The sequence below is a fragment of the Carcharhinus amblyrhynchos genome, chromosome 6 (assembly GCF_965287045.1).
Source record: "Carcharhinus amblyrhynchos chromosome 6, sCarAmb.v2.hapA, whole genome shotgun sequence".
NCBI classification, from domain to species: Eukaryota; Metazoa; Chordata; class Chondrichthyes; order Carcharhiniformes; family Carcharhinidae; genus Carcharhinus; species Carcharhinus amblyrhynchos.
The window spans coordinates 47,006,203-47,027,674 of NC_137329.1; the positions used below are offsets into that span (position 1 = coordinate 47,006,203).

General features: G+C 42.6%; 1 protein-coding gene across 3 annotated transcripts in view; it reads left to right on the top strand.

Annotated features, from left to right (window-relative positions):
- The window catches only part of hps5 (HPS5 biogenesis of lysosomal organelles complex 2 subunit 2), a 57,151-nt gene that overhangs the window by 19,722 nt on the left and 15,957 nt on the right, over positions 1-21,472 (top strand). For all 3 annotated transcript variants that reach the window (XM_080190393.1, XM_080190395.1, XM_080190394.1), the window contains exons 7-14: positions 1,655-1,870; positions 6,344-6,415; positions 6,504-6,592; positions 8,153-8,331; positions 9,343-9,501; positions 12,228-12,384; positions 12,734-12,857; positions 20,489-20,632. In XM_080190393.1, coding sequence (XP_080046519.1) covers positions 1,655-1,870; positions 6,344-6,415; positions 6,504-6,592; positions 8,153-8,331; positions 9,343-9,501; positions 12,228-12,384; positions 12,734-12,857; positions 20,489-20,632 — 1,140 coding nt within the window. The remainder of the gene's footprint in view (positions 1-1,654; positions 1,871-6,343; positions 6,416-6,503; positions 6,593-8,152; positions 8,332-9,342; positions 9,502-12,227; positions 12,385-12,733; positions 12,858-20,488; positions 20,633-21,472) is intronic.

Consider the following 21,472-nt stretch of genomic DNA (forward strand, 5'->3'; position numbering starts at 1 on the left):
ATAGACGATCTGGAGGAGGGAACTGAGTGTAGGGTAACAAAGTTTGCAGATGACACAAAGATGAGTGGGAAAGCAAATTACATGGAGGACACAAAGTCTGCAGAGAGATTTGGATAGGCTAAGTGAGTGGGCAAGGATCTGGCAGATGGAGTATAACGTTGCTAAGTGTGAGGTTATCCACTTTGGAAGGAATAATAGTAAAATGGACTATTATTTAAACGGTCAAAAATTACAACATGCTAGTGTGCAGAGGGAACTGGGGGTCCTTGTGCATGAATCACAAAAACTCAGTTTGCAGGTGCAGCAGGTAATCAAGAAGGCAAATGAAATGTTGGCCTTTATCGCGAGGGGGATGGAGTTTAAAAGCAGGGAGGTCTTGTTGCAATTGTACAAGGTACTGGTGAGGCCGCACCTAGGGTACTGTGTACAATTTTGGTCCCCTTATTTAAGAAAGGATATATAAGCTTTGGAGGGGGTACAGAGAAGATTCACCAGGTTGATACCGGAGATGAGGAGGTTAGCTTGTGAGGAGATTGAGTAGACTGGGCCTGTACTCATTGAAGTTTAGAAGGTTGAGAGGAGATCTTAGAGACATATAAGATAAAGGGGCTAGACAGGGTAGAAGCAGCGAAGTTATTTCTCCTTAGAATGGAAATAAGAACTAGAGGGCACAGCCTCAATATGGGGGAGTCAATTTATAACAGAGTTGGGGAGGAACTTCTTCTCCCAGAGGGTAGTGAATCTTTGGAATTCTCTGCCCAATGAAGCAGTAGAGACTACCTTGTTAAATGTGTTTAAGTCACAGAGAGTTTTTTAACCAATAAGGGAATTAAGGGTTATGGGGAACAGGCGGGTAAGTGGAACTGAACCACTATTAGATCAGCCATGATCTTATTGAATGGCAGAGGAGGCTCGAGGGGCTAGATGGCCTACGCTTGTTCCTATTTCTTATGTTATTAATCCAAAGACACTGAGGCCAACTGTAGCATTATTAACTAACTCAGATCAGAAATTGAACCCAGAATCTTCCTTGTCTGCAAAGATTCAGTACTAGAGTAGGCTATGTATTTAACCAATGTTTGATGTGGATCATAGTTCTACATTGCCAGTTACTTAAGGTGGTTAATTGAAGTATAAGGTGTAGCTTCAGTTTATTTTCCAGAGTTAGGGCTTTTCAGTTTATAAGAATTCTGAAGATATTTTTCATAAACAGTAAAACTAAAAGGTTTTGAAATGAATTTGGTTATTATCTCATGTTCTGACACCATTGACTTTTACATTATCAGATGGACGCTGGACTGATTTCTTGCATCACAAGTTCTCTCCGTTTTTCCTGCACAGGGTCTCGATCCGGCTCCAATTTTCCTTCCCTGGAGAAACCTGATTTTTGATGCATGACTGGCACTGGTTGCTGGGATAGCTCTACTTGTTCTATTGCACACTGCAAATTGAATAAAAAGGAAGCACAAATAAACTTTTGATGCCAGTGAAATTAGATAAAAATTTGAGTAAGAGTGATGCTGATGTAAACTAATTAAAAATTGAGGGCTTGTAACTTTATTGGATGGGTGATGTCTGCAATCGTTACACTGTTAATAAAACTGAAGCTTCAGAGTAATCAGATCAACTTTTCCAAATTCTTCTTGGATGGCAGGGAGAAGTTCTGGAAAATTGGGAACAAAGAGCGAGACGGAGAATTTGGAGCCTGTTTCTTACCAGGATCAAAGAATGTTGGATTCTCTCAGCCACTGATATTCTGTGCACGCCCTGGTTCACGTATGTGGGAGGTGAACTTTGAAGGGGAGGTATTAAGCACACACCAATTCAAACAGTTATTGGGATCACCTCCACTTCCCATCATCTCCCTCAGGTATCCAGTTGCATATATTCCAGTATCTCCTTCATTTAATATCATTGCTAATGAGAAAATAATAAAATTGCTAATAATTTTGTGTGCCAGACCCTTTTTGGAAGCCCATACAGTGTTCTTTGATACTCCCCTATCCCTCATGCCAGTGATCTCCTTCAAAATAATAGATTAATCAAAAATGACCCATTCTTCACAAATTCAAATTGACTTTCTTTGATGAACTGACTAGTATGCAGATGATTTAAAAAAATAATTGGGAAGGCAAGTGGTGAGGCTGACACAGAATCGACAGGGATATAGACATGTTAAATGGGCAAAAACTTGGCAGATGGAATACAATGTAGGATAATGTGAAGTTATGCACTTTGGGGGGAAGGATAAAGGAACTGAATATTATTTAAATTGAGAAAGAGTGCAGAAAGCTGCGGAACTGAGGGATTTGGGAGACCTTGCGCATATATCACAAAAAGCTAGTATGCAATTTCAACAGGTAATTGGGAAGGCAAATGGAATGTTGGCCTTTTATGGAGTATAAAATTACGGAAGTCTTGCTAAAACTATACAAGGCACTAGTTAAATCACGCCCGGAATACTGTGAACAGTTTTGGTCTCCTTATCCAAGGAAAGATACTGGCATTGAAGACACTCGATCCTGGGCATGGAAGGATTTTCTTATGAAGAGAGATTAAGGGTTGGGCCTGTACTCATTGGACTTCAGAAGAATGATTGGTAACCTCGTTGAGACCTATAGGATTCTCGAGGCTTGATAGAGTAGATGCTGAGAAGTTGTTTCCCTTTGTGGGAGAGCCCAGGACTGAGCAAGAAGTCGCCCATTTAAGACAGATGAGGAGGAATTTCTTCTGAGGGTACTGAATCTGTGGAATTCTTTATTGCAGGGCTGTAGAGACTGGGTTGTTAAATATGTTCAAGACTGAGATTTTTAATCAGTAAGGGAATCCAGGATTATGTAGACAAGGCGGGAAAGTGGTGTTGAGGATTTTCTTAACAGATCATTCATGATATTAAATGATGGAGCAGACCTGATGGGCTGAATGGCCTACTTCTCCTATGTCTTATGGTCTTATGATGTGTGCATAATTACTAAGTCACTGTGTCTCTGCCTTTGGTAGATTCAATTTAACTTCCCCACAATTGGTTTCAAAGACTCTTTCACTTCTTAAAAAACAGTGACATTGGAAATTTACCAATGTAAAGGCACAGTTCCTGAATCTGGAGAGCTATGTACAATTATAACTAATACATTTGCAATTTCCTCATCTGTTTCTTTTGGCATGTGCTCACTATTGTTGTCATTGAAGTGCAACTTGTTATTGCTATTCATTTCATGACTACCCATTCTCGTGCTCTTATTATTGCACTGCACTGTTTGCTGGTCCTCTTCATGTTTTTGTTGCTCTGCGTGTTGTATCAATTGGATGTAGAGAAATGTACAGTACCATAAGTTACCACTGCAAAGTTCAAAACCTCATCCAGTTCAACTATCTAGCATCGTTTTTAATTCATCAAAGCTACTTGGTTCCGTTGCTTCCCTGCATAGCTTGTACCCTCAGAAGAAATTCCTCCTCATCTGTCTTAAATGGGCGACTTCTTGCTCGGTCCTGGGCTCTCCCACAAAGGGAAACAACTTCTCAGCATCTACTCTATCAAGCCTCTTGAGAATCCTATACGTCTCAGAGGTTACCAATCATTCTTCTGAAGTCCAATGAGTAGAGGCCCAACCCTTAATCTCTCTTCATAAGAAAATCCTTCCATGCCCAGGATCTAGTGTCTTCAATACCAATATATCTTTCCTTAGATAAGGAGACCAAAACTGTTCACCGTATTCCGGGCGTGATTTAACTAGTGCCTTGTATGGTTTTAGCAAGACTTCCGTAATTTTATACTCCATAAAAGGCCAACATTCCATTTGCCTTCCCAATTACTTGTTTCAGCCTTGATAAAGTATTTAAATCCAAATGTCTGTTTACATTTCCTGTGCTGAGTATAAGTCTGTCCCCACAGTTTATGGAGTTTGTGGTTATGACAAAGAATTACGAGAGTTCAGTTGATCAACAGCTCTTAGAATATTGAAATTTGTAAACTTTGCTAAGGTATCCCCAAGTTTATTTATTCCTTATGTCAGTATTCCCAGCTTCTCCCACAGGCTAGGCCCCCAATCCTTGGTTTCAATTCAATTGCACATCCTATTTATCTGTTAATGATGCACAGGTTATCTGAAAAAGTGCTGTTTACAAGTTAATCACCCTAGTGATTCATGTTTCATACCTCCTGGCCATTTGCTGCAATGGCCTTCATAACGGCATACTAGGTTATCTGTCCTGTATTGTAATCTCTTATAGAGGTTTACAGTGTGGAAACAGGCCCTTCAACCCAATTCGTCCATGCTGCCCTTTTTTTAAAACCCTTAAGCTAATCCCAATTGCTTGCATTTGGCCCATATCCCTTTATACCCATTGTACCCATGTAACTATCTAAATGCTTTTTAAAAGATAAAATTGTACCTGCCTCTACTACTACCTCTGGCAACTTGTTCCAGACACTTGCCACCCTGTGTGTGGAAAAAATTGCCCCTCTGGACACTTTTGTATCTCTCCCCTCACCTTAAACTTACGCCCTCTAGTTTAAGACTCCCCTACCTTTGGGAAAAGATATTGATACCTTGTCTATGCCCCTCATTATTTTATAGACCTCTAAGATCATCCCTCAGCCTTCTACGTCCAGAGAAAAAAGTCTCAGTCTTTTCAGCCCCCCCTTAAAACTCAATCCATCAAGTCCCGGTAGCATCCTAGTAAATCTTTTCTGCACTCTTTCTAGTTTAATAATATCCTTTCTATAATAGGGTGACCAGAATTGCACACAGTATTCCAAGTGTGGCCTTACCAATGTCTTGTACAACTTCAACAACGTGTCCCAATTCCTGTATTCAGTGTTCTGACCAATGAAATCAAGCATGCTGAATGCCTTTTTCACCACTCTGTCTACCTGTGACTCCACTTTCAAGGAGCTTTGAACACATACCCCCAGATCTCTTTGTTCTGTAACTCTCCCCAGTGTCCTACCATTAATTGAGTAAGTCCTGATCTGGTTCAATCTACCAAAATATATCCCCTTGCATTTGTCTAAATTAAACTCCATCTGCCATTCGTCAGCCCACTGGTCCAATTGGTCAAGATCTCATTGCAATTGGAGATAACTATCTTCACTGTCCACTATGCCACCAATCTTGGTGTCATCTGCAAACTTACTAACCATGCCTCCTATATTCTCATCCAAATCATTAAAATAAATGACAAATAATAGTGGGCCCCAGAACTAATCCCTGAGGCACACCGCTGGTCACAGGCCTCCAGTTTGAAAAACAACTTTTTACAGCCACCCTCTGGCTTCTGTCAAGAAGCCAATTTTGTATCCATTTAGATGCCTCACCCTGGATCCCATGAGATTTAACTTTATGCAGCAACCTACCTTGCGGTACCTTGTCAAAGGCTTTGCTAAAATCCATGTAGACAACATCAACTGCACTGCCCTCATCTACCTTCTTGGTTACCCCTACAAAAAAACTCAATTAAATTTGAGTCATGATTTCCACTCACAAAGCCATCAAGGTGACTTCATGCACTTGGTTTGCTTGTTTGCTGCTATTTGCTGACCATCCCCATCAGCTCTATTACATATGAAATTTAAGCTATTTTTATAGAAGCACAAGGTGCTGGCTGGTGGCCCACAATGTATACAATGCAAAAGGTGCAACCCAAAATTAAACTTAGCAAGCTTTTTACATGTCTTGGTGAATTCCAGCAAATTTATTTTTAGATCCCAGCTGACTGTGTGCAAGACATGGATATGGGCAAGGGCAGGTATCAGAATATACAATCATCTTCATACAGTTTTGTTCCTGTTCTTAATTGATTATCTGCAATTTTAACAATGACCCAAAGGCATCTTGATCAGTCTGATGCAGCTCAATGTACTTTGGTCCAATTTCTAATCCACTCAGAAGCTGTGCTTCTTTGTGGGTCGTTCTCCCACCCACCACTTACTAAAATCTAAATATATAACATGTACCAAGTTCTGTTTGACCGCTAGACCTATCATTCCATTTATATCATAAAGCTATTTCTGTTGAAAGCAATTCATAATATCCAATTCTCTTGGAACTCAATCTGTCCCATTTATACTGTGCAACAGATTCAACAGTAACAGACACTGTAAAATGCGCACAGTTGGTCCAGTCATGGCAGAGGCTGCTGTAACTGAATCAATCCAAATGCAGCGGATACTTCAGGGTGATTGCTCCCAGGAGCAGTACTGTTGTCTGAGTTTGCCAGGTTGCCTCCAATGACATGTTTACCTGTAAAAGTTCATGAAGCACTGATTTCAGCTCATGCTGTTGCTGTTCATTTTCATTTATATTTAGGAATTCATTCATCAAAATGTTAATTTCCTTTCCAGATCTGAGCTACACTCCAACATGACTCCCTGTCCTCCACAATCCATCTCTTTTCCCAGACTCTTGTGTTTGAGGTGAGAAACAGAGAAAATAACAAGCAGACACGGCTGAATAATTATTAGACGACAACATTAACATTTCTGATTTCTTCCCCTCCCACAGTGAAAATTATGTTCTGAGTTGGACGGACCGAGGGATCTATGTGTTCGTTCCGCAGAGCGTTCAGGTGTTGCTGTGGAGTGAGCTGAAAGGTGAGATGTTGAAGGAACTAGACTTGCATTGTGAGTTTAGAAGCAATTAACTTGTATTTTGTCTTCGATATAAATTCTTATTGTTCACTTCTTACTCACTCCAAATCATTGTCTTGTTGGGACAGTGTTCACTTGGATCTATACTTCTTCCAAGTAAGAATTCTTGACTTAGTTATTGGTGGCAAGTCATTCAACTCTGCACTACATAGTTGAGTCAGGATGTGTGATTTAGAGGGGAACTTGCAGCCACATGTTTTTGCTATTCTTGCCCTTCCAGGTGGTAGTGATCTCCAGTTTGGAGGATGAAGAAGGCTAGGCAGGGTTCTGCTGTGCATCTGTAGAAAGCACATATTGTTACAGCTGTGCACCACTGATGGAAGGTGTGCTGATCAAGCAGACTACTTTCTTCTGCGTGGTGTGCTGTGATCCCATTAGGGACTGTTAATAGAAGAAATCCAAGCACCAAGGAATTAATCAATCGAACTGTGCTGCAAGGTTTTACCTTTTTCAGCGAGAACAAACTTTATTATATATCACAGAGAATTAAACAAAGTAAGCATTATTAACAACACCACAGTTTAGAATTATGATTTATGCCATGAACTCAGTTTTACTTTTTACTACAGCTCCACAATTCCCCCGGTATTCCAACTATTCTTCCAAAGTAAGCTTCAATGGTGACCCTTCCATTAGCTTTGACGTATATGACCGTCCACTTTTCTTTACAGACCTCACAACTATGGATGCCTCAACTTCTTGTTTGGGCTGTTGGTAGATATCCAACTGCCTTTCCAAAGCTTTCTAAGATAACTCTGGCTGCTTTTTGTCACAAGGCCCTGTGAAGACCACTCTGGATATTTTCCACCAGATGCAGGCTAGAAGATTTGCTCTTACTGCTCTCCCCTCACAATGTCCAAACTGAGAGCATCACCCACCTCCATGCAGTGAATGATGAACTTAGCATTTTTGCTGCTTAAAATGCAGGTCTAACTGACTATCACCACTTGTGGTGTGCCCAATCTGGTGAGATGCAGTATTCACCAAAGCAAAAGTACAACTGCCTTTTGTTTGTCCCCGAACTGGATGACTTTCTTCTGTCTGCAAACACCTAAAGAACAGATAAACAAAAGAACTTCTGACCCCATATCCCATCTCCATGACAATATGGCATGCTTTGGAATGATTCAAATAGAAATGCAAACAAATTATTTTACCTTCAACGTAACTCTTAAAATATGTAGCCATATGAATAATTTATATTGCTATCAGAGTTTCACGGCCCTCTTTCCTAGAATTGCTTGCTGTGACTTGGTAAGTCAATGTGGTCTTAACCTTGTTAAGTGTAATAAATACCAAGTTTCTTTAAATTGCATTTACTTCAGGGTTGTGGAAGGGATAGCAATCAAGTAGGCTGCTGAGAGAATGAATACAAATATTTAAGTTGGTTTCTCTGTGACTACAATACTCCTGAATATGTTCTATTGTGCGAGGCTCACCAAGCTTACTGTAAGTCCAGACTGTTCAGTCTCTGATTTGTCCTTACTTCTCCCTCTTTTTCAGATGTGCAAAACATAGCTGTTTACAAGAATGAACTGTTCTGTCTCCACGCTGATGGGCGGGTAACTCATCTGTGTCTCCTGTCAGGGGAACGATGCGCAGAGCGTCTGCTTCGGCGGGACATGTGGACCCTGGCTGCACAAGTCTGCTGCCTCTTCCAGCACTGCATTACTGCAAGCAGGGTGAGCATCTGCTGCCACTGTCACAGTTGAACTCAGATACTTTGGGTTAGCAAGATGCTTGTGATGTTTGCTATTTGAGCTCTAAAGCAATTTTAAAGAACCATTTTAATAACGGGCTAATGCTGAAATCCTACAGAGACAGGATCTGTACTAAGTATTCCAACTCCGCAGTCTTGAAGGTTGTTATCACATGAGAGGGGCTTCTCACTGTGCAAACCCCAGGTTTCTTCTGCTCAGTTAGAGTCTTCATGATCCTTGTTGAACTCATCTTGATGTTTGGCTTCCCTGTAATGCAGTTGCTACATGAGAATTACAAGGTCATGTACCCCAATTAAGTTTAAAATTTAAAGGCCATTTAAAGTTTGTTTATTAGAATCACAAGTAGGCTTACATTAACACTGCAATGAAGTTACTGTGAAAATCCCCTAATTGCCACACTCCAGCACCTGTTCGGGTACGCTGAGGGAGAATTTAGCGTGGCCGATGCAACTAGCTAGTGTGTCTTTTGGATGGTGGGAGGAAACGGGAACAACCAGAGGAAACCTATGCAGAAAATGTGCAGTCTCTGCCCAGACAGTGACTCAAGCTGGGAATTGAACCAGGGTCCTTGGAGCAGCAGTGCTAACCACTGTGCCACCATTCACAGTTAGATGTAGCTTGAGGAGGGATGTAATTATATGGGCCTCTGTTACACAGGGGCCTCTATATAATGTATGGCAAAAGAGGGCAGAGTGTAATGGAATCCCTTGTGGCAAAAACTGTCTAATATATAGTCACTATTATAAGAGGTGAAAGATATGGTGTATTGTGGTCACTTGATCCTGGGAAGAGGGATATGATGTAATGTGGTCACTGTTATATAGGTGGGATTGCTTTCAGGGTTTTTGTTTAATAATACTTGGGGGATGGCAGTGTTTGAGGAGTTGATCCCATGTAGAAATGGCTTGAAGTGCAGTTTTGATTGAGCCATATTGGGACAATGGCCCTGATTGTTGATGCTCCTCTTCACAGACTCGTAAGCTGTTACCTATGGACAGACTGGAGCATCTGAAGTCACAGCTAGATGCTGCCACACAGAGCCATCTTGTTGCCCGATTGGAAGAGGTGTTGCTGAAGCTAGAGCCCTTTGATTCAGCCTGCAGCAGCCGCAGGAGCAGCTTTTCCTCTCATGTACGTAGTTTGTGATGACTTTCCACCCTAACGCAATGTTTCAGTATAAGATGTCTGCTGAGATTACTGGCTTTCAGCTCAGGATGAGGGTTTAGTGGTGGCTTGTGGGGGTTAATATGTATTTGACCTTGAAAATATCCTGTAGTTGGTTAACTTTAGCTCTTGAAAATATCTGTTTTCTGAACTGATTTTGTGAGTAAAGTGGCTGTGACTTTCAGCTTGGCAGTGTTATTCATATGGGTTAGGCAGCATATTAACATGCAACACCTAGGTGAGTGTTGTCCAATAAAAATTTCAGTGCTTGCCATATTTGTGCTAATCAGGTTCCCATATTCACCATATGATACAAAATATTTGCACAACTGTTTGAAAATATGTCTGAGGTTTTAAGCCTTTAGCAATCAAGACCAATAAACTCGTTGCCAGAGCCAACATCAAAAAGACTTTACAATCCAACTGTTTCACAAAGCCAGCTTGCTGTTTACACTCTGAAGGGTGGTGACAATCTGTTAACTGATGTGTTCTCTTTCTAACAATACGTTCCTGTTTATTTCCAAAAAAAACAAATTTTGTTCAAGAGTTGACTCTTTCAATTTTTTCAGAATTGTTTTGTTGGAAATGGGGAGGGGAAGAATTGCCCAATCTCCACTGATTAGCTTGTCAGTCGCCTGTCACTTCTGAATACTGTGTGCAGACAATTAATAGACCATTGGCTTGTGGAAAGCCACCAGTAATCTCTCCTTTTAAACCAAAAGTTTTTTATTCCTTTCAATTACTCACTTCAGCAGATCATGTAATATGAAAGCTGAACAAATTTGGATGGCACCATCCTGGCCTGCCAAATCTGCACATTTCTACACTCGTTGGCAGCCATGCTTCTCTGTTTGGTGCTCATGCTTTGCAAACCTTTTGTGAAAACGCGCAACTAACAGCTAAACAAATCCAAGTTCTTCAGTTACCATCCTGGGCCACTAGGTTTCTCAAATTTTCAAAGAGAGCTTGACTGCTGGCCTTCGGAAGGCCTAGCCTTCTTTCATAGCATAGTGGTTTTACAGATCCAAGTGCAGGCAACCCACTGAGAACAGGGAGAGAGAAGATAACAGGTGGCAAACATTTTTTCTTGATTCATTCATTTCTTGATTAATTGAAAAAGTATGTTTTCAGCTTGCATGTCACTGCTTCCAGGAAACCTGAAATTAGTCTGACTTTTTAAAAAAAAGAAATTAGAAACAGAAACTGCTGAAAATATTCAGTAGGTCAGATTTCATTTGGGGTGAGAATAACAGTTAACATTTCATAATGACCTTCCATCAGAACAGATATTGACGAACATAATTGCAGTCCAACTGAAATGTGATACCTGTCTAACAGCAGCCTGGTCTTGAGTGACACCCATGCTCACACCCACTGTAATAGAGTAATAGAGATATACAGCACGAAAACAAGCCCTTTGGGCCCAACTTGTCCATTCCGATCAGGTTTCCTAAACAGAACTAGTACCATTTGTCTGCATTTGACCCATAGACCTCTAAACCTTTCCTTTCCATATACCTGTCCAAATGTCTTTTTTAAATGTCATAATTCTACCTGCCTCTATCACCACCTGGCAGCTCATTCCATATGTGCACCACCCTCTGTGTGAAAATTTTGCCCCTCATGTCCCTTTTAAATCTTTCCCCTCTCATCTTAAGCCTATGCCTTCTAGCTTTGGACTCCACTACCCTGGGGAAAAGATCTTGGCTATTCACTTTATCTCTGCCCTTCACGATTTTATAAACCTCTATAAGTTCACTCCTCGTCTTCCTGCGCTTCAAGGAAGAAAGCCCCAGCCTCCCCTTATAATTCAAATCTTTGAGTCCCTGTAACATCCTTCTAAATCTTTTTTGCCCCCTTCCCAGTTCAGCAACATCCTTCCTATAGCATGGTGACCAGAACTGTATGCAGTACTCCAAATATGGCCTTACCAATGTATTGTACAGTTGTAACATAATGTCCCAACTCCTGTTCTCACTGTTCTGACTGATGAAGACAAGTGTGCCAAACATCATCATCACTATACCATGTCCCTGTGATGCCACTTTCAAGGAACTACATATCTGCACCTTTAGGTCTTTCTGTTTGACAACACTCCCCAGGACCCTAACGTCGACTGTGTAAGTTCTGCCCTGGTTTGTCTTACCAAACCACTACTGCAACATCAGCATAACTGAGGAAAGTGTGGCTCTAAAATGGAGAAGCATCAATTTGCCATATGTCTGTAGCTGATTTGCATATTGGACAATACTAATCTAGATTCATCCAGGAGCAGTGACAACTTGTATGATGTACCAATGACCAGGGAGTGTATTTGGGAAAAGCTGCATGTTTTCAGGGTCAGGAAGGTGGAGTTATAATTTCAAAATAGAATTGTAACTGACTGCCCCTCCCACTTTGTTGCTGTTCCCTCTTTGCTTTTGTTTTCATTATTACCAAAATATGAAGTGGGGTGGGATCGATGCTCCGTGTTTGGCAAGTACTTTACTGGTACCATGGTTGGTGAAGAGTACCATTTCTTTGTGTCATCTGAGAGAACAGGAGAAGAGGAAGGTGATCTCCAATTGAGTGTCTGAAATTGGAACCTTTTCCTGTGAGCTGGGCTCCCTCTTTATCCAAGAGAAGTTTCTGCATCACAACTTAAAATCATGAGATGCTGCTGCATTTAAATGTTGATGCTTTCTTTCCTTCAGGAGAGTTTTAATGTCCTAGATTCAGGCATTTATCGCGTGATTAGCCGACGAGGCAGCCAATCAGATGAGGACTCTGGTTCATTGCACAGCCATCTGTCTGAAGAGGAGAGACTGAGGGAATTTACTTCTGTACAGGAGGAAGAGCAAGGAGAGCAGGGTAAGGACAGGTGATGCCCTTGGGGAGAACAATTAATCTGTGGTTAAATCTGTGCTTTGCTGAAACTCTGCTTGATTGACTTAAATGAGGTCAGTGCCTTTGAGAAATGCCACACAGAAAATTAACCCATTTGTCAGTTCAGTAGAAACATGCATTGCTACCAAATGTTAGCCCTAACTCCTCCTTTACAGTGCACTGCAGATTAATGAAAATACTGCTTGGAACATTCATTTGTTGCTGATTAATTTTTTTTCATAGCGCATCATCTGGTGTTGTTCTTGAACCTGTGCCAAATGGGAGGTGTGTTGTTCTCCATTGATGTCATTTTGTTTCTGTTTCCATTTGTTAGACAATGTCTCCCATTCTTCCTTGAATATTGAAGGTGATCGGAGTGAGACACTGATTCCATTCCATCTTCCATTGTCATTTCGTTCCACATCTCCACGCGTCTCTTTGCAGGCTATGAAGGAAAGGTAACCTTAACTGTTTGCCACCAACACTAGTGCCAATGTTGACATGACACACCTGTAAACACAGTGACTCCTGGTAAAGACTGTGTATCTCTGAACCAGAGATCCTGGGATTGATTCCTCAGCTGTACCTCCGAGGGAGATTTGATAATATTTAGGGCATTTTGTTCTGGTACAACTGAGCTAAGGAGGGAATTCTGCAGCCATTGACTACCAGTGGAATGATATTTGATTTATTATTGTCACGTGTTAGTATACAGTAAAAACAAATTGTTTCCAGAATGCTATACAGATAAAGCATATTGTATATAGAGAAGGAAAGGAGATTGTAGAATGTAGTGTTACAATCAAAGCTAGGGTGTAGAGAAAGATCAACTTAATGCAAGTTAAGTCCATTCAAAAATCTGATGGCAGCAGGGAAAAAACTGTCCATGAGTTGGTTGGTATGTGTCCTCAGACTTTTGTATCCTTCTCTTGACAGAAGAAGGTAGAAGAGTATGCCTGGGGTGCGTGGGTCCTTAATTATGCTGGCTGCTTTTGCAAGGCAGTGGGAAGTATAGACAGTGTCAATAGATGGGAATGATGCACTGGGCTTCATTCACAACTCTTTGTAGTTTCTTGCAGTCTTGGACAGAGCACGAGCTATACTAAGCTGTGATACAAACAGAAAGAATGCTTTCTATGGTGCATCTGTAAAAGTTGGTGAGTCATAGTGGTCATGCCAAATTTCCTTAGTCTCCTGAGGGAGTAGAGGCATTGGTGGGCTTTCTTAACTTTAGTGTTGGCATGGAGGGCTCAGGTTGCTGGTGATCTAGATATCTAGAAACCTGAAGCTCTTGACCATTTAAGAACATAAGAAATAGGAGCAGGAGTAGGCCATCAAGCCTGCCCCGCCATTCAGTAAGATCATGGCTGATCTGAAGTGGATCAGTTCCACTTTCCCACTTTCTCCCCATAACGCTTAATTCCCTTGTCTGTCAAAAACCTATCTACCCGTGACTTAAATATACTTAGCGAGGTAGCCTCCACCACTTCAACGGGCAGAGAATTCCAGAGATTCACCACCCTTTGAGTGAAGAAGTTCCTCCTCAACTCTGATCTAAACTGCCTGCAGCCCCCCACTGCCCCTGCCCCCCCCCCCCCCCCCCCCCACTTATCTTGAGGATGTGCCCTCTGGTCCTGCTATCCTTTCTAAGCGGGAAGAATCTCTCTACCTCTACCCTATCCATCCCCTTCATTATCTTATACATCTCTATAAGATCCTCCCTCATCCTTCTAAACTCCAACGAGTACAGACCCAGTCTATTTAGTCTCTTTCATAGTCCAATCCCCTCATCTCTGGTATCAGCCTAGTGAACCCCTTCTGCACTCCCTCCAAGGCCAAAATATCCTTGCGCAAGTGCGGTGACCAAAACTGCACACAGTACTCCAGCTGTGGCCTCACCAGTACCCTGTACAGTTGCAGCAAGACCTCCCTGCTTTTATATTCTATCCCCCTCGCTATAAAGGTCAGCATTCCATTCGCCTTCTTGATCACCTGCAGACTGGGTTTTTGCGAGTTGTGCACAAAGACCCCCAGGTCCCTCTGCACTGTAGTATGCTGCACCTTTAAATAATTTAAATAATAATCCCGCCTACTATTACTTCTGCCAAAGTGGATAACCTCACCCTTGCTAACATTATACTCCATCTGCCAGGTCCTCGCCCACTTGCTTAGCCTATCCAGATCCCTTTGCAGACTTTCCACACCCTCCACGCAATTTGCTTTTCCACATATCTTCATGTCATCAGCAAATTTCGTCACCCTACACTCAGCCCCCTCCTCCAGATCATCTATATAAATGGTGAACAGTTGAGGCCCCAGCACCGATCCCTGTGGCACTCCACTAGTCACCAACCACCAATCAGAATAGCACCCATTGATACCAACTCTCTGCTTCCTATTAGACAACCAATTCTCTATCCACACTAACACCTTACCCCCAACTCAGTGCACCATAACCTTCTGTAGCAACCTTTTGAGGCACCTTATCAAACGCCTTTTGAAGATCTAAAAACACCACATCCACTGGTTCCCCTCTGTCTACTGCACTAGTCACATCCTCATAGAAATCCAATAAATTCGTCAAACACGACTTCCACTTAATGAATCCGTGCTGCGTCTGCTCTATCAAACCGTTCTTTTGTAGGTGCCTCGCTATTTCTTCTTTGACGGATTCAAGCATTTTTCCAACTACAGATGTTAAACTAACCGGCCTATAATTCCCTACCCTTTTGTTTGCTACCTTTTTTTAAACAGCGGCGTAACATTAGCCGTTTTCCAATCTTCCGGCACTTCCCTGGAATACAGCGAATTTTGGTGAATAATTACTAAGGCAACCACTATCACCTCTGCCATTTCTTTCAGAACCCTGGGATGCATTCCATCCGGTCCTGGGGACTTGTCCACCTTCAGTCCCATTAGTCTATCAAGGACTACCTCTCTAGTGACAGTAATCGCATTCAGGCCCTCAACTCCTACCATTCTTCTATCTTTAATATCTGGCAAACTATTTGTGTCCTCCTCCGTGAAGACCGAGGCAAAAAACTTATTTAAAGCCTCAGCCATTTTCTCATCGCCCACCGCTAAATCCCCCGTCTCATCCCCCAAGGGTCCAACATTCACTCTAGCCAGCCTCCTCCTCTTTATATATTTGTAAAAACTTTTACAAATATGTTTCCACTTTGCATCCTCCCCCCATTGATATAGACAGGGGCATTTCCTTCACTACGCTTCCTGAAGTCGATGACTATCTCCTTCATTTTGTTGATATTGAGGTTATTGTAGTTGTTTCACCAATTCACCAGATTCTCTATCTCGCTCCTCTACTCTGTCTCGTCATTGTTTGAGACCCGACCCACGATGGTGGTCTCATCAGCAAATTTGAAAATCGAGTTGAAGGGGAACTTAACCACACAGTCATAGGTGAATAAGTTTAAGGTTTATTTATTAGTGTCACAAGTAGGCTTACATTAATGCTGCAATGAAGTTACTGTGAAAATCCCCTAGTCACCACACTTATAAGGAGTAAAGTAAAGGGCTGAGGACACAGTCTTGTGGGGCACACAGTGTTGAGGATGATCATGGAGGAGGCTTTGTTGCCAGTCCTTACTGATTGCAATCTGTGGGTAGGAAATGCAGGATCCCGTCACAGAGGGAGGAGCTGAGGCCCCAGAATTTGGAGATGGGTTTCGTGGGAATGATGGTGTTGAATGCTGAGCTGTAGTCAATAAATAGTATCTTTGTTACCTCAGTGTTCCAGAACTGAGTGCAGGGCCAGGGAGATGGCGTCTGCTGTGGAGTTGTTGCGTCGGTACGTGAATTTTAGTGGATCCAGGCAATCTGTGGAATTGATTCGTACCATGACTAATCTTTCAAAGCACTTCATAATGGATATCAGAGCCATCAGACAATAGTCGTTAAGGTACACTGCTGGGCTTTTCTTTGGTACCAGGATGGTGACTGTTGTCTTGAAGCAGATAGGGACCTCAGATTGTTGTAAAGAGAGGTTTAAGATGTCTGAGAATATCCCTGCCAGCTGGTCCATGAAGAATCTGAGTGCTCATCTAAGTACCCCATCAGGGTCAGTCACTTTCCGTGGGTTAACCTTCGAGAAGGCTGCTCTGACATCTGCAGTGGTGACCTCGGCTACAGATTTGTCCAGGGTGGAGGGCATTCTCTCACTGATCTCTTGCCCAAAATGGGCATAGACTGCATTGAGCCCATCAGGGAGAGGTGCATTGGAGCTGGTGATTTTACATGCTTTCATCTTATAGCCTGTTATGTCTTGCAGACCTTACCGTAGTCGGCGAGGGTCTGTGTGGCTAGCTTGGGTCCCTAGCTTAGTCCGGCACTGTCTTTTGGCATCTTTGATGGATCTCCCTACATCACATCTGGCTTTCTTGTACAGGTCGGGGTCACCTGACTTGAGCACTTCAGACCTGGACTTCAGTAAGCAGCGTATATTCCTGTTCATCCATGGTTTCTGGTTGGGAGACCTGTGGACTTGCTTCTTTGGCACACAGTCTTCCACACGTTAATGAAGTCAGTTACTGTAGTGACATATTTGTTCAGCCTGGTTGCAGATATAAATACTGACCAATCTCCTGACTCTAAGCAGTCTCATAGGAGATCATCCGATTCCTCAGACCAATATTGCATGACTTTGATGGTTTTTCATGTTTTCAGTTTTTGGTTGTAAGCCTGGAGCAGGAGCATAGCTTTGTGGTCTGATTTGCCGAAGTGTGGATGGGTGGCAGAGCAATAGGCATATTTGTGTAAGAAGTGTCACAACACCAGGTTAAAGTTCAGGGTTATTTGGCAGCACTAGTGCTGAAGAGCTGTGTTCACAAAACGGGGCACATACAGGCACACACCTGATTTACATGATAATTGTTGGAATGCGAGTCTTTACAGCTAATCATGTCTTAAAAGCATGGTACGTTAGGGAGACCATGTAGATGCTATGATAATGGATGAATGAACACCGCTCGACAATCACCAGGCAGGTGTGCTTCCTTTGAGTCGGGGAACACTTGGGCAGTCACAGGCATTCAGCCTCGGATCTTCGGGTAAGCGTTCTCCAAGGCGGCCTTCACGACACATGACAACGCGGAATTGCTGAACAGAAAACAATAGCCAAGTTCTGCACACATGAGGCTTCAACCGGGATTTTAGGTTTATGTCGCACTATTTGTAACCCCCATGACTTGACTGGGCTTGCAAAATCTCACTAACTGCCCTGGCTGGCGACGATACACACCTTTAACCTGTGCTTGGTTCTCTCTCCACTCGCATTCTGTACCTTTAAGACTTGATTACCTGTAAAAACTTGCGTTCCAACCATTATCTTGTAAATTGAGTTTGTGTCTGTATATGCCCTGTTTGTGAACAAAGCTCTTCACTCACCTGATGAAGGAACCTGAGACTCCGAAAGCTAGTGCTGCCAAATAAACCTGTTGGAGTTTAACCTGGTGTTGTGAGACTTATTACTGTGCTTACCTCAGTCCAATGCCAGCATCTCCACATCATGATATTTGTGTTGCATTGGTCTAGGATGTTTGGGTCTTTGGTGGTATCCTGGAAGTCCCCAGCCACAATGAACAAGGCCTTGGGACGTTTTATCCAGCGCAGTCTTCATGTCTGCATGGGGTGGGATGTAAAATACTGTCAGGATAACAGAGGTGAACTCCCATGGAAGGTAGTAGGGCTGGTATTTTAGCATTTTATGTTCCCTGGACTTTTATTCCAGGTCCTGGGAACAAAGCCAATGTTGCTACGTCTAGGCACCACAAGGTGTTGGTTAGGAGGCAGACCCCACCTCCTGATGCTTTGTCTGAGGCTGCTATGTGGTCCGGTCGATGGATTGAGAAGCCCTCTGGTTTTAGGGCACAGCCTGGTGAAGCAGAAGTGGGCCATGTCTTCATGAAACAGAGCACACTCCAATCCCTCAGTTCTCTTTTGAAAAGTGAATCTGGCATTTTTTGTCTTGAGTGAGGACAGAATTGGCCTGTGACGTAGCCCAGTGATCAAATAGCCACAAGTACCTCTGATCTTCACACCAGACTAGATTGCGTTACAAGAGGTGATTGGTGCCTATACAGTTCTACCGTAGTAGAAATGAGGAGAGTGAACAGTGGGAAGCTTTTTCCCAGGTTGGTCGCGAAAATCACGAGGGGTCACGGGCTCAAGGTGAGAGGAGCGAAGTATAACATCCGAGGGATGTTTTTACACAGAGAATTGTGGGGGCCTGGAATGCATTGCCAAGTAGGGTGGTGGAGGCAGACATGCTAGGGCTGTTTAAGACTTACCTAGATAGGCACATGAGCAGACTGGAGATGGAGGGATACAAAAAAATGTTCTCGTTAAAGATCAAGAGCCTCAGGACGTTCCTGGGAAATAATAGATTCCTATCAGCTGTCCAACAAATTTTAAGTCTCACCTGCCTCAAGTTGGAGCTATTGGGCATCTTCCATTAATGTCTGTATTGTCTGTTGTATGTTTATTGATGTCTCCTTTTTACATCCACAGGCAATTTGGTCCGCCTTGTTGGCCAACAAGGGGCATACACATGGTGGGTCATGCAAGGGCTGCTCTTGGATGTTGCTTCGAGAGTTGCCTAGTGCTTCACATCCGTTAGTGTATGCTTAAACTGGACCAATTGACGGGCAACATGACAGCTCAATGACTATCACTGTTTGCTGTGCAGTTACAGGGACCCGGGTCGGATCTCCGGCTTGGGAGTTTGCACATTCTCCCCGTGCTTGCGTGCGTTTTCTCCGGGTGCTCCGGTTTCCTCCCACACCCCAAAAACGTGCTTTTAGGCTGATTGGTGTCAATAAATTGTCCCTAAATTGGATCTCCCTTAATCTGGCGCACATAGAATTCCCTAAATTTGCATCCCTTTATCGTGGACAAAAGTCGTAGGTAGAAGAAGGACTTGAATAAGGCACTCAGTGTTAAAATGGGTGGCACGGGCTTGTAGGGCTGAAGGGCCTGTTTCCTGTGCTGTGCCGTTCTTTGCTCTTTGAGGGGAAAGCATTGCCGAAAATATTCCCATCAGTCTTTGTTTTGCATTCACTAGATGTTGTTCATGAAGTCAACATTTTCTATTTGAAATTCTTTAGCTTTGAAGAGAGATTGAGCAGTCTTGGCCTAGGCTCCTTGGAATTTCTTTACTCACAGGGTTATGAATCATCAAATTCTCTACCGCAGAGAGTCTTGGATGCTCATTCAGTAAATTCAATACAAAGATTAACAGAGAATGAAAGGAAATATTTAATGTGGGAAGCTGTTGAGATAGAAGATCAGCCACGATTTTATTGATTAGCTGAGCAGGCATGAAGAGACTGATGACTGATTCCAGTCCCTATCTCTAGTGGTGTCATGAACACTCCCATTAAGCAAAAGCAGCCTTTACTGCAGCTAAAAGCAGTGCTGCCTGTCCCTCTCGCTGAGGCGGTGTAGCACTCCACTGGGCTCTGATGGACTGGCTGCTTTTTTGATGGATTATTTCCTCCTTTTAACCTTAAGAATTGTACGTTCACTTTGAGCCACTGATGGATTACATCTCCTTGTTGAGTTCGAATGCATTGTGCATGTTATCTCTTCTATATCTCCTTTCAGAGGACAGTGAATATTTTGGAATTTCTTGAGGGAACTTGACAGTTGTACATGGTGCTGGATAAAAAAGGACAGGACAGTCTAGGAAAGGTAAACCCAGAACAATAATTTCACCTGTGCCAGACAACAGACAAGATAGGGAGCAAGTTCAGGGTTGTGAGCAACAAGCTTAGGAGAATTGCCAAGAAGCATTTGTTTTTACCCAAAAGGTGGTAATGACTGGAATAGTGTGCCAGAACGGGTGTTTGATTCACATAGCCTCAGTCATGAGGAGGAAAGTAGGATTGGCATTTGGAAAGATTGCAATCAGAAGAGTAGTTTTCATCCAAACCTATCTTGTGATTGTTGCTGTGAGAGCTAACAAGGTAAGCATGCGTCCATGTATAAACCTAACAAGTCTGATCAGCTGCCTGATGTCTCTGCAGAAGCAGTAATTTGTACATTTCTCTTGAACCTTTGACCTGTTTTGCAGTGTCTCCAGCTTTGTCAGGAAAACAAAAGAAACGATCAGTACGCTTCACCCCAACTCAGACTTGCGATTCAAACCAGAAATAAAAGATGGTGAACTTCAGTGTGATGTTCCGGTCACTCCGACTGCATGTACACAGGAGCATGAGTAAGAGAACCCTTTTTCTCATGAACAGTTTAGTAGTTCTTGTTGTTGTGGTGTCATACTGTTTACCAATGTTAATCTGGAACCAAAAGACCCATTTGGTCACATACTTACTATTCTTCCCTCACCCTTGGCTACAGAAACATGGGCTGCCACTCATAGCTGTGATCTTGCTACAAGTCAGGATCTCTATCCTCCTAATGGAGAAGTAGAATACTGCGGATTCTGGAGATCCAATATAGGAACAGAAAACGTTGGGAAAAAACTCAGCCAGTTAGGTAGTAACTGTGTAGAGAGAGGGAAACAGTTAACATTTCAGATCTGTAACCTTTCATCAGAACTGGGAAAAGTTAAGAGATATAATAGGGAGAGGCAAGAACAAAGGAAGATCTGTGAGAAACTTAGTAGATTGGGACTATATTGATTGGAAATTAGAATAATGGGGGGGGGGAAATCTTGTAGAAACATACAAAATTATGAAGGCAATAGATAAGATAGAAGCAGGGAAGTTGCATCCACTGGCAGGTGAAACTAGATCTAGACGACATAGCCTCAAAATAAGGGGAAGCAGATTTAGGTCCGAGTTGAGGAGGAACTTCTTCACCCAAAGAGTTGTGAATCTGTGGACTTCCCTGCCCACTGAAGCAATTGAAGCTACCTCATTGAATGTTTTTAAGGCAAGGATAGATAAATTTTTGAACACTAAAGGAATTAAGGGTTATGATGAGCAGGCGGGTAAGTGGATCTGAGTCCATAAAAAGATCAGCCATGATCTTATTGGATGGTGGAGCAGGCTTGAGGAGCAAATGGCCTACTTCTGCTCCTAGTTCTTGTGATAGAGTG